Genomic DNA, 16,809 nt, shown 5'->3' on the forward strand with positions numbered 1-16,809 from the left:
AAATGTTATCCTATTCCTGCACAACCAAATGGACCAAAGTACTGCAATGAACATCTTGCTCATGAAATGATCCTTACCTTTATTCTTCCACATATACCTGAGGTAGTTTTTTTTAGTCTAAGGCCTTGTTTGGTTGTATATAGGAAGTCATACTTCCTAGGAAGTTATTTTTTCCATGTATTTGAAATTCCTATGAAGTGTAAAATTGTGTTTGGTTGATAATGGGAAGTAGAACTTCCTATGGGAAGCTGTACTTACCTAGGGGGACCTAGGTAAGTAACTTCCTCCATTTTGGAGGAAGTAGAACTTCCTAAAAAGTGCAAATTCCCATGATTTTGCCAACCAAACAACTTCATATACTTCTACTTCCTAGGAATTTGTACTTCCCATGATTTATTTTGTCAACCAAACAAGGCCTAAGTGTGGATAGGAATACATGAGCCGTTTTCCACTTGTATGTATACCCAGTGAGGAACAACTCCACACCTTTTTGATAACTTCATAGTCTTTGAAAAGATGACTCTCTACTTCATTCTCTCTAGCACACCAATAGCATTCAGGCTTGACTATGATCTTCCTAGTTAATAATAAAATTGGTATTCGTTGCCAGGGCTTTATGCATCAATCTCCAAATAAAATGTTTTCCATTTAGGTTAGATATTCATAGCTTTCTCCAGAACTTAACCTCGCTCTCGATCGCCTTAGGGTATCCCTTCTTTTCCATGAGGATCGAATGCATAAGCTTCTTTGATAGTAAATTCAATTCGGCCTTTCGCCTCCATGCCTAAATGTACTCATCTTCCCATATCACTTTACGGTATATATGTCAATAATATTCTGAACGCTTTTTTGGGTGCAATCTTGCCCCAAATAAGCCTTTGAGTCCAAACTCTTTCTCCAGGATGCACAAGATGATTAATTGTAGATATCCCTTCTCTTTCCAAGTCGACCCCTTCTTTAAGCTTTATAGAATCTCTCGTGATCCATCTTTAACTCATAATCTTCGTGCTATACCCATTGCCAATGAGTTGTATAAAACCCTTCATGCATTCTCTGACAGCAATATACATTCCTCCGAATCCCCAAGATGAAGCCTTTTAATTCATATCCCTCAACGCCAGTGATACTGGGGATCCCTTATGTTTAGCTTTCATAACTCTGGCAGCCAACATATCTAAGTTATTGTGGATCCTCACTGCCTACTTCACAAGTAATTATTAAGTAAACATGTGAACATTTCTTATGGTTAAAGTGCCTCCAATCTTTTGGATCTTAGTTAGTTCTTTTTTCCTGCACTGTGTGCTCCTCCAAAGGAATGCTGAGAAGATTATATTAATCTCGTTGGAAATCATCTTTGTTAATAGAAAAACTAACAAAACATGATGACACATGGATGCTAGAACTCTATTTAAAAGAAGGATTTTACTGCACTAGTGGAAAAATAAGGAAGGGCTGCGCTAAAAAAGGCCCCTATGGCTGCGTATTTTGACAACAGTCCTTTCCATAGCAGCCGTTCACTTTTTAAGTAGGGCTGCGCTTTTCAAACGCAGCCCTTCACAACGAAGGGCTTCTCTTTTTACCTAAAAAAGGAGCCCTTCTACAAGTGAAGGGCCGCACTTTTTACCTAAAAACGCAGCCCTTCTACAAGTGAAAATGGTTACGTTTTTCGGTAAAAGGCGCAGCCCTTTTAAACCAAAAAAAAAAAATGAAATAATATAGTTTGATAAAGCAGCAGCAACAACCAAAGGCATGTAAATCCAAATCCATGATTGAAATTAAAATTTAGATTTTTATTGATTCTGATGAATATCATACAACCAAAATAATGTAATATACAACTGAAATTAAATAACAGATATAACAAAACAATGATTATTCCAGAAATCTTAGTGCTGAAATGAAAAAAAAGGAACGGAAATAGAAAAAAAAAGGAACAAAAATAAAAACAGAAGTTAACAAAAATTAACTAAAAATGGAAAAAATAACCCCAAAATTATGGATCTGAAAATGAACTAATCTTGAATAAATCTGAATATTAACAAAAATGAAAAAAATAAACCCTAAAAAAATAAACTAATCTGAAAATGAACAAAAAATGAAAAAAATAAACGAAAATAAATAAAAAAACCCTAAAACTATAGATCGGAAGTTGAAATCAAAACACTAACAAGCGAAGTTCACGAGGAAATCTTTAGCAAGACCACCACCAAACTCGTCGGAGGCGATGAACAAAGGCCGAAATAATGACGGCGACCTTCGTGAAAGTCGAATATTGCGTTTCTTCGTGCTCTTTCTCTTTCCTCACAGCTTCATCAAACGGCAAAGGCTCACCGAAAATACACCTTAGACGCTCATTCATCTCTCGTGTGTCCCCACTCTCTCTTCGAAGTTCGAATTTCGTTACTGTTTGCTACCGTTTCAGCGGGCTTTTCAGAGGAGAGAGAGAATGAGATTGTGAGAGACGAGAGACATTGAGAGAATGAGGGAGGGAGGGTTGGAGAAATAAACCCTAGCGCGCTTCTTTTAAGCCCAATGCGCTTCTTTTCAAAATAAAATTAAAAAGAAGCCCATGAAGGGCTGCGCTTGCCCCAAAAAACGCAACCTTTCATTTAAAAGCGTTGCGTTTGACTAAAAAACGTAGCCCTTCTCTTTACAGTAGGGCTGCATTTTTTAGTCAAGTGCAACCCTTTTTGTAAAGGGCAGCGCTTTCTATAAAAACGCAACCCTACAAGAAAGAAGGGTTGCGTTTTATTTAAAAGCGCAGCCCTACTGTATAGAAGGGCTGCGTAATGAAGAAAGCGCAGCCCTTCCAGCGCAGCCCTTCCTTTTTTTTCCCCTAGTGCTGGCTTGAGACAAAGCTAGATGTTTCCAGTAGCCTACCTTTTTTGTTTTCTTATCCACAGGTAGCTTAAATTTGGTTAAATTTCTACCATCAATCTCGTTGTTACACCTCAGGTATTTACCTAGACTTTTAGTAGATAGAGTTCTGATAATACTTCGCATAAATCGTTTGAATCTTGAGGGGGTATTGGGACTGAACATAATTAAGGACTTATTGTAGATTAATAAGCTCACATGACAAACAACTGAATCTGTGTAGAATCTTCTTGATTAAAGAGCATGCCTCTCAAGAAGCCCTAAAGAAAATTAGAGAATCATTAGTAAAAAAATAAGTGTGATATGGATGGAGCTGCCTTGCAATATGCAACCCTTAATCTGTGCTTCCTTTTCTACTTTTCGTATCATACGTGATAGAACTTCCATAACAAGAATGAACAGATATGGTGATAGATGATCTCCTTGTCTCAAACCACAAGAGGGATGAAATTTCTTCGATGGTGCTCCATTGATTAGGGACGAATAAGAAACTGTTGTGACACATTACATAATCCAGTGGATGACCTTGGTTGGGGATCCCATTGTACGTAACAACCATTCAAGGAACTCCCAGTGGTTTTTGTCATATGCCTTAAACATTTCGATCTTCAAGGCTATCAAATAATCAACTCCCCTTGATTTTTGTCTTAGTTTCATATATAATGAGCTCATGAGTGATCAAGAAATTATCCGCCAATAGTCATTTTATTACTCTACTACCTTTTGTATAGGGTATATGCTTTTGAGATGGATCACGTCAAAAACCTATTTTTGTATAGGTTGCAAAGGATATTAAGTGGGTACTTGATACGAGGAACTAAGAACCAAAATCTTAACCAATTACAATTAAATTCGACATTTTAGACATAATCGGTGTCAATAGTACCATTTTTCATTTTAAATGCAGGGGACAATGACTGGTTAAATCATAAACTTGATGATTTTGTCAACCCTATATATGAGCTAGGCAACAAAAAAGGGAACAAGCTCAAGAGACAATACTAACTCACATAGTTACAATAAATCATATTCAATATTTGTAGATGTCAACTAGCTTAGTTTGTTCAAGTCTTGGGAGGTGGTGCTCAAGACATGAGATCAAATAACGTGTACATAATTTTTACTTGTGGTTCTGTATACATCAAAAAAAAAGGATTCAACATTTGGAAACAAAAACGTCTAATCAGATGTATTTTCATTGCTCTACACAATCCTTAGCTCTATAGAGAAAACGTTTAGAATATATCTTATAGGAACTTTTTATATTCTTTTTCTGAAAAAAAGTTAATAAGATAAGAGTGAAACTTTTATACTTTTTTCTCGATTTACCATACCCCTAAAGAATGTGAGATAAAATTCCAATAAAATTTTGATTCTTTTAGTTGTAATTTTCCAGATTTGAGGGTTATTAGGTTTGTGCTTTACTTCCTCCTTTACAAATTGCGATTTCTCTGGTAATGTAGGCTAGTTATGTTATTTCTTAAGTTGAGTTAGTTATGACTAAGTTATTTTTCTTCTTAATATATTGGGTACTTTGCTAATTGATGGATAATCTTATACAATTGTGTATGTTATTCTTTGTGGTTGGTTGTGGATATTAGGAAGTGAGCATTTATTGGTAAGCGGATGGTTGATTAATTTGGGAATAGTAGAATGGGTAGGTTTCTTACAGTGTATGGTGAAGTATGAATAACCTTCTGTTAGGTATAGTCAATTTCCCATACACTTCTCTAGAATTAGATCTTCAGTAAAAAAATTCACCATCTTGAGGGTGAATAGGGAAAAGGGTTCTAATGTGGATTGACGAAAATCACGGTAATACATTAGTGCTTATAAAATTGGAAGTTGAAAGTGCGTGGGGAACCAAATATTAGGATTCCTCGGGTGGATGTAACACTTGACCCATCTAGAGTCGAGTCTATCATCACTAATGCACATCCACGACCAACAATTGTCCTCAATAGCTAACACAAGTTCTCCTGCGCATTTTGTTGTCACTCATGCGCACCCGAGAAACTTCCAAAGTTCACCATCCTTGGACTAATCTCATCCAACCACGTTTAACTGTGGAGTAACTAAGGAAATGAGTTGTCTAAAAGAAAGATGCATCTTGTTGGAATGAGTAGCCTGTTAAATCCCTTTAAATTGGAAGTTGAAAGCGGGGAACCAAATATTAGGATTCCCCGGGTGGATTATTCAAAAGAATATGAGTGTGGATGTAACACCCGACCCATCTGAAGTCGAGTCTATCATCACCAATGCACATCCAAAGCCAACAACTGTCCTCAATAAGTAACATAAGTTCTTCCAGCACATTTTGTCCTCACTCATGCGCATCCTGAGAAACTTCCCAGAAGGTCACCCATCCCCGGACTGCTACTCCCAGCCAAGCACGTTTAACTGTGGAGTAACTAACAAAATGAGCTCTTATAAGAAAGATGCATCTTGTTGGAATAAGTAGCCTGCTAAATCTCTTTAAAGCAATCATGACGGGTATTACATACACCCCACTTGAGAACAACAACGTCTTCGTTGCGCCTGAGGACTCCACATTTTCGGCATACGACATGTGGATCGCCCCAGCCTGAAGACTAATTGCTGGAGACTCTAGATATTCGGTTTGACGACCTTTGGGTCGGTCCTTATCACAATGCATCCCTTGAATCCTCCCTCAGTAGGCGTATGAGGACTCCTAATATTCGGTCTTACGGCCGTAGGGTCTCCCCAACACGCGGTCGAATGGTTGCTCAGATACAATTTGTAACACTTGACCCATCTGAAGTTGATTCTATCATCACCACCGCTCATCCAAGACCAACAATTGTCTTCAATAATCAACACAAGTTCTTCCGGCGCATTTTATCCTCACTACTCCCAACCAAGCACGCTTAACTGTGGAGTAACTAAGAAAATGAGTTTTCTAAAAGAAAGATACATCTAGTTGGAATGAGTAACTTGTTAAATCCCTTTAAAGCAATTATGAGGAGTATTACAGTGGATGAGGAGGCGAAAGGTTCTTCGATCGATTTTGGAAATCGAAGGTGGTATCGAGATCTACTAATGATTAGATCTCATTTGTAGCTCGGCAAGGATCTTAAAGATCTTTTCTGTGAAAATTTTAAATTTGAAGGTGGCATGCACTAGTAGAAAAAGGTCAATTTGCGTCGCCCGATTTGCGTCGCACAAACACGGAAACGACGCAGCATTACTATTTGCGTCGCACCCAATGAAGAGTGCGACGCACAACATGGGTCCAGATCATAAAAAGAAAATTTGTGTCAGACTCAAAATAACCATGGAGGTTTTGCAACTTGACAGAAATTACCTTACTATCACCTCTATACTCCATTTTTAAAATTTCCCAAGCTTCCTTTGCCATCTTAGCGGTTGAAATTCGAGGAAATATATCATCATCCACTGCAGATTGGATGATAAATAAAGCTTTCGCATTTAATTTGCGATTGTCACATAACTTTTTATCGGGTACCTCCGGTGGCTCCTCCGGTTCCTCATACCCGCTCTCAACAATATCCCATAACTCCTGGGATTGAAACATGGTTTGCATTTTAATACCCCATAAATGATACTTCTCACCCTTAAAAATTGGAATGAAGGGTTGAGATGATACATTAACACCATTGTTTGCCATCACTTACACGCACTGTATGTGTTTACAGACTCAAATCTCACTCGACCCACAACAATTTTTGAAACACACGACTCACGACTTTTAAAGGTTTAGGATCGAACCCGGATTAGCTCTGATACCATGTTGAAGTAAAAAGGAATATAATAGAAAGCAGAAGATAGACTTTATAAAGAACAACAAAGACTAATATATTGAATCTGCTTATCTCAAAGTACGTACAATGAGCCATATATATGATAAAGCAAAATATCCAACATTCCTAAAGATAAGCACATAACAAAACACACGTTCAACCACATCTTTGACTAATAACCCACTAAGGCACTAACAACTAGTTCCTAATATTATGCCACTTCTTAAACCCGACCCACTAACTAATAATTTAACTAAGCAACAATTAACTAAACTCCTTAACTTAGAAACTCACGTACAATCTAACTACTTTGAAGCATGCAACACAAACAACAAGACATACGCTAGAACATAATCAATTAAACATGCGTAATAACTAAGAAGAAGAAAAAAAGAACGTTACGTTTTGAATATCTCCTGCTGTTGGCGAAATACAAGGGAAACAGTTTCTTTTATCTCGTCATCAAATGTGATTCTTAGGCCCTTACGTCGAGCAAGTTCAACCATTCCTGCAAAAACTATAACAAACCAACGAGGGTACTTCTGAAGTTTGCCTTTGCGCTCAATAAACTTCGTTGAATTAGCCATTATGAATGTCAATCCTGTAAAATTAAATCAAAAAAGCGCACAATAGATGGTTTATATACATAATACAACACATGTAGAAATTATTTTAAAAATTAAAAGCTTAAACAAAACTAGACGTAGGCGGTAGGGATGGCAATATCCAGTGGATATCCAGTAACCCGCTCCACACTGTTTAAATAAAAGGGTGAAAAACCGTAATAAACGGATGAAGACCGGGTGACGGATGAATCGGGTGACGGATCCGGGTGACCATTTCTCACCCATCACCCGATCCACCACCCGGTTAAGCACCCGACCCATTATCCATCCGTTTAATTTTTTTGTTCAAACTCGTATTTTCGAAACTCGTATTTTTGAAGTATTGTTGTCGAGACTTTATTATTGTGAAAATGACTTCCTAAACCTTGTATGGTGCGACGTCACCTTTTCTTTATGCTTAAAACATCGACATATTTATTTATGATTTTGGAAAGTTTAGGTGGAAATTGGGTACATTATTTTTTTAATAGCTATAATCTAAATTTGATATTTAGATTTTTCACCCGTTAATCACCCGACCCACCCGAATCACCCGGTTGTGATGGATGGATGGATTTCGGGTGATAGGTAAAGCGGGTGACGGATGGATGGATGAGAGTCAATCTAACCGGGTGATGGATGCGGGTGATGGCTCACCCGATCCAAATCCCACCCGTTGCCATCTCTAGTAGGCGGTAGGTCAGTGGCTATCAATCTTTTGTTTGTTGTCTGCTCAAATAACACAAGAATTTTCTCATCAAATGTATGATAAAAAGACGAATCTAATTGTAAATTTATTTACTCAGGCTCGTTTTTTTATACCGAGAAATCTGAACTGAAATGAACCAAAGCAAATTGTACAGAATTGAAGGGAACAATAACATTCTAAGATAAACTGAACTGAACTGAACTAAATTGAGCTGAAATAAATTGAATTGACCTCAAAATCAGTCCAAAAGAATAGGGTGTTGAATTTCGAGAATGAGCCAAATTGCCATTTTTAGTCGTTTGAATCCTGACTTTTTTTTTCTAATTATTTTATTTGTTTGGTAATGTTAGCTTTGTTTTTCATTTTATTGTATATATATGACTTTGAATAATGAAAGTTAGTATCCTTGGGAATTTATTCAAAAATAATGTCCAACTAAGTCGATTTAGTTCTTATGCTGCGTTCAATCTAGCTATTTGAGGTTAGTTGCTGCCGATTATGTATGAAAAAGGGTAAAAAAAACTTGATTGCTGAATGATGTACTAAAATTTTCTATTTACGCCAAAATACATATATGTCCTCACCCCCCATATCATTATACCTTAAATTTATTCGCCCACACACTCTCACTCTCTCACTCTCATACTTCCTAAACACTCTCACACTCTCTCATCACTCAAGAACTTCTTTGGCCACTCGCTTTAATCACACATAGAAGGATGTTGAACAACATCATCACCCAACCACTTTTTCGGCAACTTTTATGATCACATCAAGTGCGACGTTTCCGGCCACAATAATATTAATGATATTTATACTTGATTTAATTAAAGAAATAGACTAGAATGACTAGGATTTGCAAAAAAAGGTACCCGCATGCATCCATCATAAACGCCTGTGATCAAGCGCCTATCATAGGCGCCCAACCACAGGTATAGGCGCCTATGATAGGTGCTTGTACCTGTGGTTGGGACCTATCATACGTGCCTATATATGTGGTTTGACGCCTATCTTTAGCGTCTAACTTAGAGATGGCAGTGATAATGGACCCTACCCAGATCCGTAGATCCAGATCCATTTTTTACGCATCTGGCTCCTCAAATTTTGGACCCTATGGATCCGGGTAGGATATGGATCCTCCTTGGAAAAAACGGATTTTGACTGGGTCCTAAATTATTACCTAGATCCAGATCTATTTAAGCATTTTTATAATATATTATTATTTAATATTGTAATATTAGTTATTACATGTAATAGTGAATTTTTGCTTAAATTTCGAATTATTGTTTTAATTAATATGCAAATTTACTAGATTATTGAGTTCAAAAATGGATTGATAATTGTTAATCTTCCAAAAATAGTTTAATTTACAGTTTGATAATTAAGTAGTTGTAAATTATTGCAATGGTTACTTTTTCAGAAATTAAATGTAATTTTTGACTGAAATTAGATGACTTTATTGTTTAAAATCTTTAGTTATAATGAAAATTAGGGTACTTTGAACAAAATGGGCAATGACCTGTTTTGGATTTGTTTTGGACCCCAATCCATAAGATCCATGCGGATCTGGATCTGGATCGTCCTCATTCTTATTACCTAATGGATCCGGGTAGGATCTGGATCCTTGCTTTAAAAACGGATCCGGATCTGGATCCTAAAGGACCTTGTCCATATCCTACCCATTGTCATCTCTAGTCAGACCATAAGTTCATGACATGAAATAATTGACATGATGACATGAGATCTATGTCATTATTTGTATAATTCATATCATTTTTGTTGGAGTATATGTTATTATGCAAGTTGCACAATAAGTTGTGGTGTAACATATTACACCTAAAATGCACTCATAAATATGACCACGAAAAATCTAGTGGTCTAGTATGATATATGATTGAAAATGTAAGTATGGAATTATTGTGAACCACTAAATTAGTATTTACCTTAAAGAGGAAAATTTGACACTGACCAATCTAACTCACACTCTCTTTGTTCTTTAAACAATCTCAACGTAATTAAATATAATAAAAGCGTGTCTAAGGAAGTTCATGTGCCACGTGGCACTCCACTCAAACATCTAATGCAAATGCCTTATGTCCTTATATACTCCTTGATAAAAAAAATTAAGTAATTGCAAGGTCTCGAACATGTGACATTTGAAATGAAAAGTAAGAGATTAACCATCAATACACAGTGACTTTAATGTCTAATGTTTGAAATAAAATATGATCAAGCCTATAATGAATATACTTGACTAAAAGCACTTTAACAAGTATATACATATCTAATACTCTTATTACGTAACTAACAAGAGACTATTAATGTCATATTCTCTTACCACAATTCCTTTTAAGGTATTATTTTGATACTTAAACCTTTACTTATCACGCCATGATGTAAACTTCTCAATTTCTTAATGTGAAAAGAATACGAAAAGTGGCAAAATTAGTTATGAAATTTAAGAATAATAACATATTTGTTTATTGAAACTGACCAAATACATTACCCGGACCAAAATACTAGTTAATTAACTAATGAAGCGACTCTCTTCTCAAAATTGTCCCTTCTTATCGCTCATAACAGTCTGTATACATTTTGTTTCTTAACCTGTTAATCAAGTGTTTAGGAGATAAATTTAAGTGTTTATAATGTTGAAAAGGACCTATAATATGTTGGTCAATTAATCCATGCATGTGATGCAAGTGAACATGTAGAGATGCTAGTATACAGTATAGAGAAAAAGAGAGCTCGTGCGTGCGAGTAACTATAAGCTATCAAGCTAGTAGAATTAACCTTTATCAATGTGCTGATGGCCTAAACTCCACGTCTTTAGTGCAACCATGCAAGCCAAAGTTGCAGGAAGAGAATCAATGGTCGGATTTCCATTACAATCTCTCTCTCCCCAAAACCCTTCTGAGTTTTGGTTGTTTAGAATCCACTCTAAACAACTCCCAAACATGGGTTTCTCATATTTATGTTTTGGATGACCAATCATGGCTACCCATGCAGTGTCATAAGCAGAATGAGAAATAATGGAGCATGGATTATCGACAGCTCGTACGAGCATCGTTTCGTTTATCTTATTTACTAAAGCTTGAGTAGCATCATTATGAAAGATTGCCATTTTTGAGGACATAATGTAGAAAGCACAAGATGCTACTCAAGAGCGAGTTGGATTATTAATTTTTGCTTAAGGGTGTACTACTTGAAACCCTGGAACAAATACTACTTATAGACCTCTCCTTGAGGAGAGGTGTGTACAGTACAAACTAAACTTGATTTCGAAGAAAATGACTATTTGAACCCATACTAGTCAACAAAGGTGGCTGATTGAAGCAAAAACATTTTATATTTCCAAAAAACATATATATGGTCACATCCAAGTCCTAACCTGAATTCCAATCATATTACAAAAAACAATAAAAACAAGCATACACGCACACCAAAAATATGATTTGTTTTTTAAAGGACAAATATCATAAATAAATGAAAGCGAAACAACATCTACAAAAAACAACATCAACAAATATCATAAATAATTATTTATGAGGAAGCCTTTCATTCTGAAATAGTTTAGGAAAGAGCATTCTTGATCGAGACATGTTAACTGCATCGGAGTTTTCAATACCTTCATGTTTATAGTCTTGAACTGCAACTAATGAGAATACTTTTCCATACGACCTAAAGACAAAAAAAACTAGACTTACAACTCCCATGGGGGAGAAGGAGTTCTCCATAATAGAGACTAAAATCCCCATAACAAAGCTCGATAAACATTCATAAAAAGAGACTAATTTATTCAACAAAACAAGAAAATAAACTGAAAACATGAGGAAAAAGAAGCTTACCATGGATGATTTCATCCATGACAACCCCTAATTGATGAAGAAGAAGAGGAGAAGAAGGGGGCGGCTACACCAAAAATATGATAGTTATCGGTAATACAAAGAAATTAATTAGCTAATAATAACTTTTACATAAAAGAAAAACATTTTCGAAAAATATTTTAAATGAAAACCATCGTAATCAAATAAGATGTGATCAGAATCTAATCGCCTAAAAGAGGAAAGATTTTGGAAGATAATATCTTGTTTGATAAATAGATTATTTCTATTGTTAAGAGATGTGATTTTTTTTCCCAAGTAAGAAAGAAATATCTAGAACTTCAACCAGTTACAACCTAAACATATGAAGGAAGAGGCAAACCAATTAAGTTGAACTCCCTCAAAACGAAGGCATGTAAACATAAAACACCAAACTTAGTTACAAATTGACAGTAAGCTCTCTTAGCCATTCTCTATCTCCTCTAGTAATCTTTTTAGGTATAACAATGTAGACTCTATCTATACATGTTTTGTATCCTATTCACATGATTATCCACTCTATTCACTTAATTTACAATTTCAAAGCACATCATCCCTTGCGAGCCAAATTTGATACACAGCAGCACTTAGAACAACAAACTAAACCTGAGCTCCTCCCTCTTTTTATCTTCTACATACAGTCTTCAACATTTTCTCCAAAGATATTCAGCTTCATCCATCTTGTAATTTGAGTGATAATGATAAGTGACATTTATGTCACTTCTAGGGGTAGTTTTTAGAGTATTTTTGTAGTTTATTTTCATTTATTTTAACTTTTTAAACCTTTTAATTCTTATTTTTCCATTTTATGGCTTAATTAGATATTTAATTTTATTTGTTTTTTTTATTTTTACTAGTTTTTAGTTTTGATTTTTTTTTATTTTTATATCTCGTATCTCCTCTCGTGTTTTGATGTTGCTTGTAGGTGAGCATTTTGAAGCTATGGTGTGTAGGGGTGAAAGTTATTCGGATAAAATCCAAAATCCAATCCAATCCAATCCAAATTAGTAATTCGGATCGGATTTGAACTGTGTTCGGATTGGATTCGGATTGAGATTTCTTGAAAATTTGGATTTTCGGATCGGATTGGATTGAGGGTAATCGGATCCAAAAATCCAATATAACCAAATAGTAATATGCCTTGTATTATGTATCTGGATTGGGCTTAAGTGCTTATCTTTTTTTATAAAAAAACTACTCCATATATACATAGCACTTCAACCCTTCCCCTAAAACACTAAGTACACTGAATTCCTCATTTACTAAATCTGCTAAGTTGTTGTTGTGCTTAATTCATTTCATCGAAAAACTAGAGTTTTAAAAAAATCGGATTTTCGGATCGGATCCAATTTAGAGTATGAAAATTCGGATTGGATTGGATCGGATTCAAACCCTAATTGGTTTGGATTCGGATTGAAAAATTGAAATCCAAATTTTGTTCGGATCGGATTGGATTAGGCCCTAATCCAACCGCACACCGAACTTTCACCCCTAATGGTGTGAGATTAAAATTACAATACAAGGCTTATCCTCCACCACACTATTTCATATCATACACCACACTAAACCTTTCTATATCACAATACAACACCACCATCTTCCTAACCCATAACACCAATCCACCACCATCTTCTCTACCCCAAACACCACAGCACCACCATCATTATGTCCTGTAGCACCGCAAACTCCACCTGTACAATCTGTCCAAGCCAAAATGAAGCGGGCGCTCCTCTGTACAACGGAGCGGACGCTCCGTTCAAACTCAATGAAAACAGAAAAGTTCCAGAATGTTATGAGCGACCATGGAGCAACCTTAAATACATCAATGGCTGTGATTGATCGAAGCTAAATCTATGGTTGAGAGGAGATTTTACAGCAGAACAAATTGATTTCGAAAAATAATCAGATGCGGAGATGAATGATGATGATGGCGTTGATGAAGATCCACAATGGCTGTGATTGATTTTCATTTCATTTATTTTCTTTTTTTTTTCTTTTTCTTTCTCCCTTTCTTTTCTCACTACTTGCTGTAGCTCACGTTTTTCTTGCTTTTCATTTTTTTCTCCTTTTTCATTCCTTCTCTATTATTTCCCTTCTCTTTTATTCTTTTACTTTTTAGCTTCTTTCTCTTTTAATTTTAGGACTAGTTTGAATAGAGGTTGTTTTTCTTTTTAAAAGGAGTTTTTCTTTTTAGCCTAGTTTTATTATATTCACCACTCTTAGTTTTAGAGTTTTTAGGGTTTTAAAAGAGGTTTAACCTCCATAGTTTAGTTTAGGGAGAAAAGGGAGAAAACTCAAAGAAATATGGAAGATTGTAGATTCAAGGGTGACACTTGTATTGGAACTTTCAACCATTAATCAATGCGCATTTCTTACTCTATCTCCTCTTTTATTGTTTTAATTTAATTGTTTTTCTTAGATTAGTTGTTCATGATTAGTTTAATTATTTATGATTTATTTTATTTAGTTTAATGTTAGATTAATAATTATTAGCATGTTATTAAAGTTTAATTTCTTTAAAGTCCTCGTTTTTGTATTTATGGAGTAGTTTGTTGGTTAGGGTTTGGGTGAAAACCCAACCATGATTGAATTGGGCATTTGAGATTGGATTTAGAGATTTGTGTGATTAAATTATTGCTTGTTTAGCTCTTCTAATCTATGTTGCATTCTCTTTGATCACTTGAATGTCGTATTAGATGGAGTTAATTGATTTAGGTCGGTATGAGAGTGTGACCTATTGATTTCTATTATTGATTTGGGTTACTTTGAACCTCGGGATATGTTAGTAATGGATGAGAGTCCTTATTTGATGTCTTTGAGAATTTATCCGCCTATGAGAGTAGGATGGGAGTTGTGTGTTGGGTCAATAGCTAATTCAAGTTGTGTTCATGTATTATCTCTATGTTTGATATTCTTGTGCCTATTTCATGATTAGTTGGTGTTTAATCCCATCTCCTAACTTTAGTTATCTTTGATATTTAGCTTTTTCGTAGTTCTTAGTTGGTTATTGACAATTTCCCACTTGATTCCGGCCTAGCTTATTGTTTTATCAATACATTTTGGTGTTCCTTAGTCCCTGTGGATTTCGACCCTTACTTATCACTTTACCTAGTTTAGTGATTTAGTTAGGTTTTGTTTGATTTTAGGAGGCTAGTAACGACCTAGTTTTTCCTATGTCAGATAACAGCCTTGCTTAAAGCAAGAAAAAAAATAAGTGATGATGTGTCTCCTCATAAGAACCACATAGCATATACATTGGGTCATTAGCCTTCCCAATCTTATACATTCTTTTTGTAGTGTGCATTGTGCAGTGACATAGAGAAAAGTAGATCGTTACTAGTCTCCTAAAGTCAAACAAAATCTAACTAGACTACTAAACTAAGTAAAGTGACAAGCAAGGGTCATTCTTCCACAAGGACTAAGGAGCACCAATATGTGTTATTTTAACAATAAGCTAGGCCGAAGAAATCGTCAAGTTTTGATTAAACTAAGGGTATAAACTATTGAAATCAAATTATGCAAAGCATTAGTGATGGGAAAACACTACAATCATAGTTCACATCCAACAATCAAGTAGATATATAGGGATTGACACGTATTGGACATATGCAAAGGGAATAAATAAACCTAAACACCTCTAAAATCGTTGTTAGAGAGTTTAGAGTCCTAATTATGACAACAAACCTATATTTCGAGGTGTTATCACCTAACTAGGCCAAGTTAGGAATTGAAATCAAGCATAAGTTGATGCCAATCAACAAGTAATGTGTAGCAACTAATCAATAATCAATCATGAAGGTTAACTAAATAAAAGTAAACCATTAAATGGGCAACAAAAGGATAGAAAGAGGATGGTACTTACATCAACTAAGTCACTAATCAACATGAAAGATTGAAATTGCACAAATCCCAAGCATAACCAACCCAATAAACTCTACTCATGAAAATAAGATGCAAACAATGATTGGGCTACTCTCAATCCTAGTTAATGAACTACTCACTACCCATTATACTACCAAACATCCTAAACATGAAAAAACTAGCAATGAATCACCAATTCAAAATAGCAAAAAACCAAAAATCTAGACTTTAAAGCAAAAACAAAACAGAATCTAACAAACAAACAAGAAGAAACTAGAAAAAGATGAAAACTATAATCGAGATTAACTATTAAACATGAAAATTAATAATGAAAACAATTAAAATAAAGAAATAAAAGAAGAGAGAGAGAGTAAGAAATGCTCATAGATAAATTTTTGAATATTTAAATACAAGTTGTCACCCTTGAATCTCCAAATCTTGAATCTCTCTTTGAGTTTTCTCTATTTTCCCCTAAACTAAGTTATGGAGGCTAATGCCCCTAAAACCCTAAAAGTATGGAATAAAATAAAACTTTGTTCCTCAAAGTAGTTTAAGGGGGTATTTATACCCTCCCTCAATTACATTGTTCTAAACAAAATGGACCGAAGAAAAACGTGTGAATAACAATAGCCTAGGCCGGCTGACCAAGGCACCTCGGGGGGGCTGGGTCATGGCCTTGATAATACAGGGTCGTCGAGGAAGAAGCTCCACTCTTCAGCAACCCGGGCGGGCAAGATAATCGCTCGGGGGGGCTGAGGAGCCCGGGCAGGCTGGTCACAGCTCGAGCGGGCCAGCAGACGCGCCTGACTTCAAAGAGCCATATCTCTTTCATTAAGTAAGTGTTATCTATATTAAAGTCAAACAAAATTCTTCTCTACCCCCACTGTTATGTTCTCGAATATAACTGATTTTATGTATATCTTTGCCTTTGTCTTTATAAAAATAAAATGAAAATTTTATATTTTGTTTGCATCAATGCCTGCCAGACCCCAATTAATATTTACAGGTAGATAATATGTTGTACTCCGATAATCCAAGCAATATTCATCAGAATAGCCATGTTCCAAATGAAATAGATTAGTGGCAAGTTAATTACATCAAAATTTGAAGAA

At 35.4% G+C, this 16,809-nt stretch overlaps 1 protein-coding gene across 1 annotated transcript; it reads right to left on the bottom strand.

Moving 5' to 3' along the window:
* Positions 1-7,057: 7,057 nt before the first annotated feature.
* On the bottom strand, positions 7,058-11,162 carry LOC130589808 (S-linalool synthase-like). Its single transcript, XM_057391396.1, has 2 exons — positions 10,767-11,162; positions 7,058-7,260 (listed from the first exon to the last, which is right to left on the bottom strand). Exons 1-2 carry the CDS (start codon positions 11,107-11,109, stop codon positions 7,058-7,060), a joined length of 546 nt encoding a protein of 181 aa, XP_057247379.1. The 5' UTR covers positions 11,110-11,162.
* Between the last annotated feature and the right edge of the window lie 5,647 nt (positions 11,163-16,809).

This window comes from Beta vulgaris, chromosome 8 (assembly GCF_026745355.1).
Source record: "Beta vulgaris subsp. vulgaris cultivar EL10 chromosome 8, EL10.2, whole genome shotgun sequence".
In the NCBI taxonomy this organism is placed as follows: Eukaryota; Viridiplantae; Streptophyta; class Magnoliopsida; order Caryophyllales; family Amaranthaceae; genus Beta; species Beta vulgaris.

Excerpts from the sequence above, each read along its gene's own strand:
- LOC130589808 (XM_057391396.1), bottom strand. The coding sequence starts at position 11,109 with ATGTCCTCAAAAATGGCAATCTTTCATAATGATGCTACTCAAGCTTTA. Across the intron at positions 7,261-10,766 it reads CCATCAGCACATTGATAAAG|GATTGACATTCATAATGGCT; the intron begins GTTAATTCTACT and ends TTAATTTTACAG.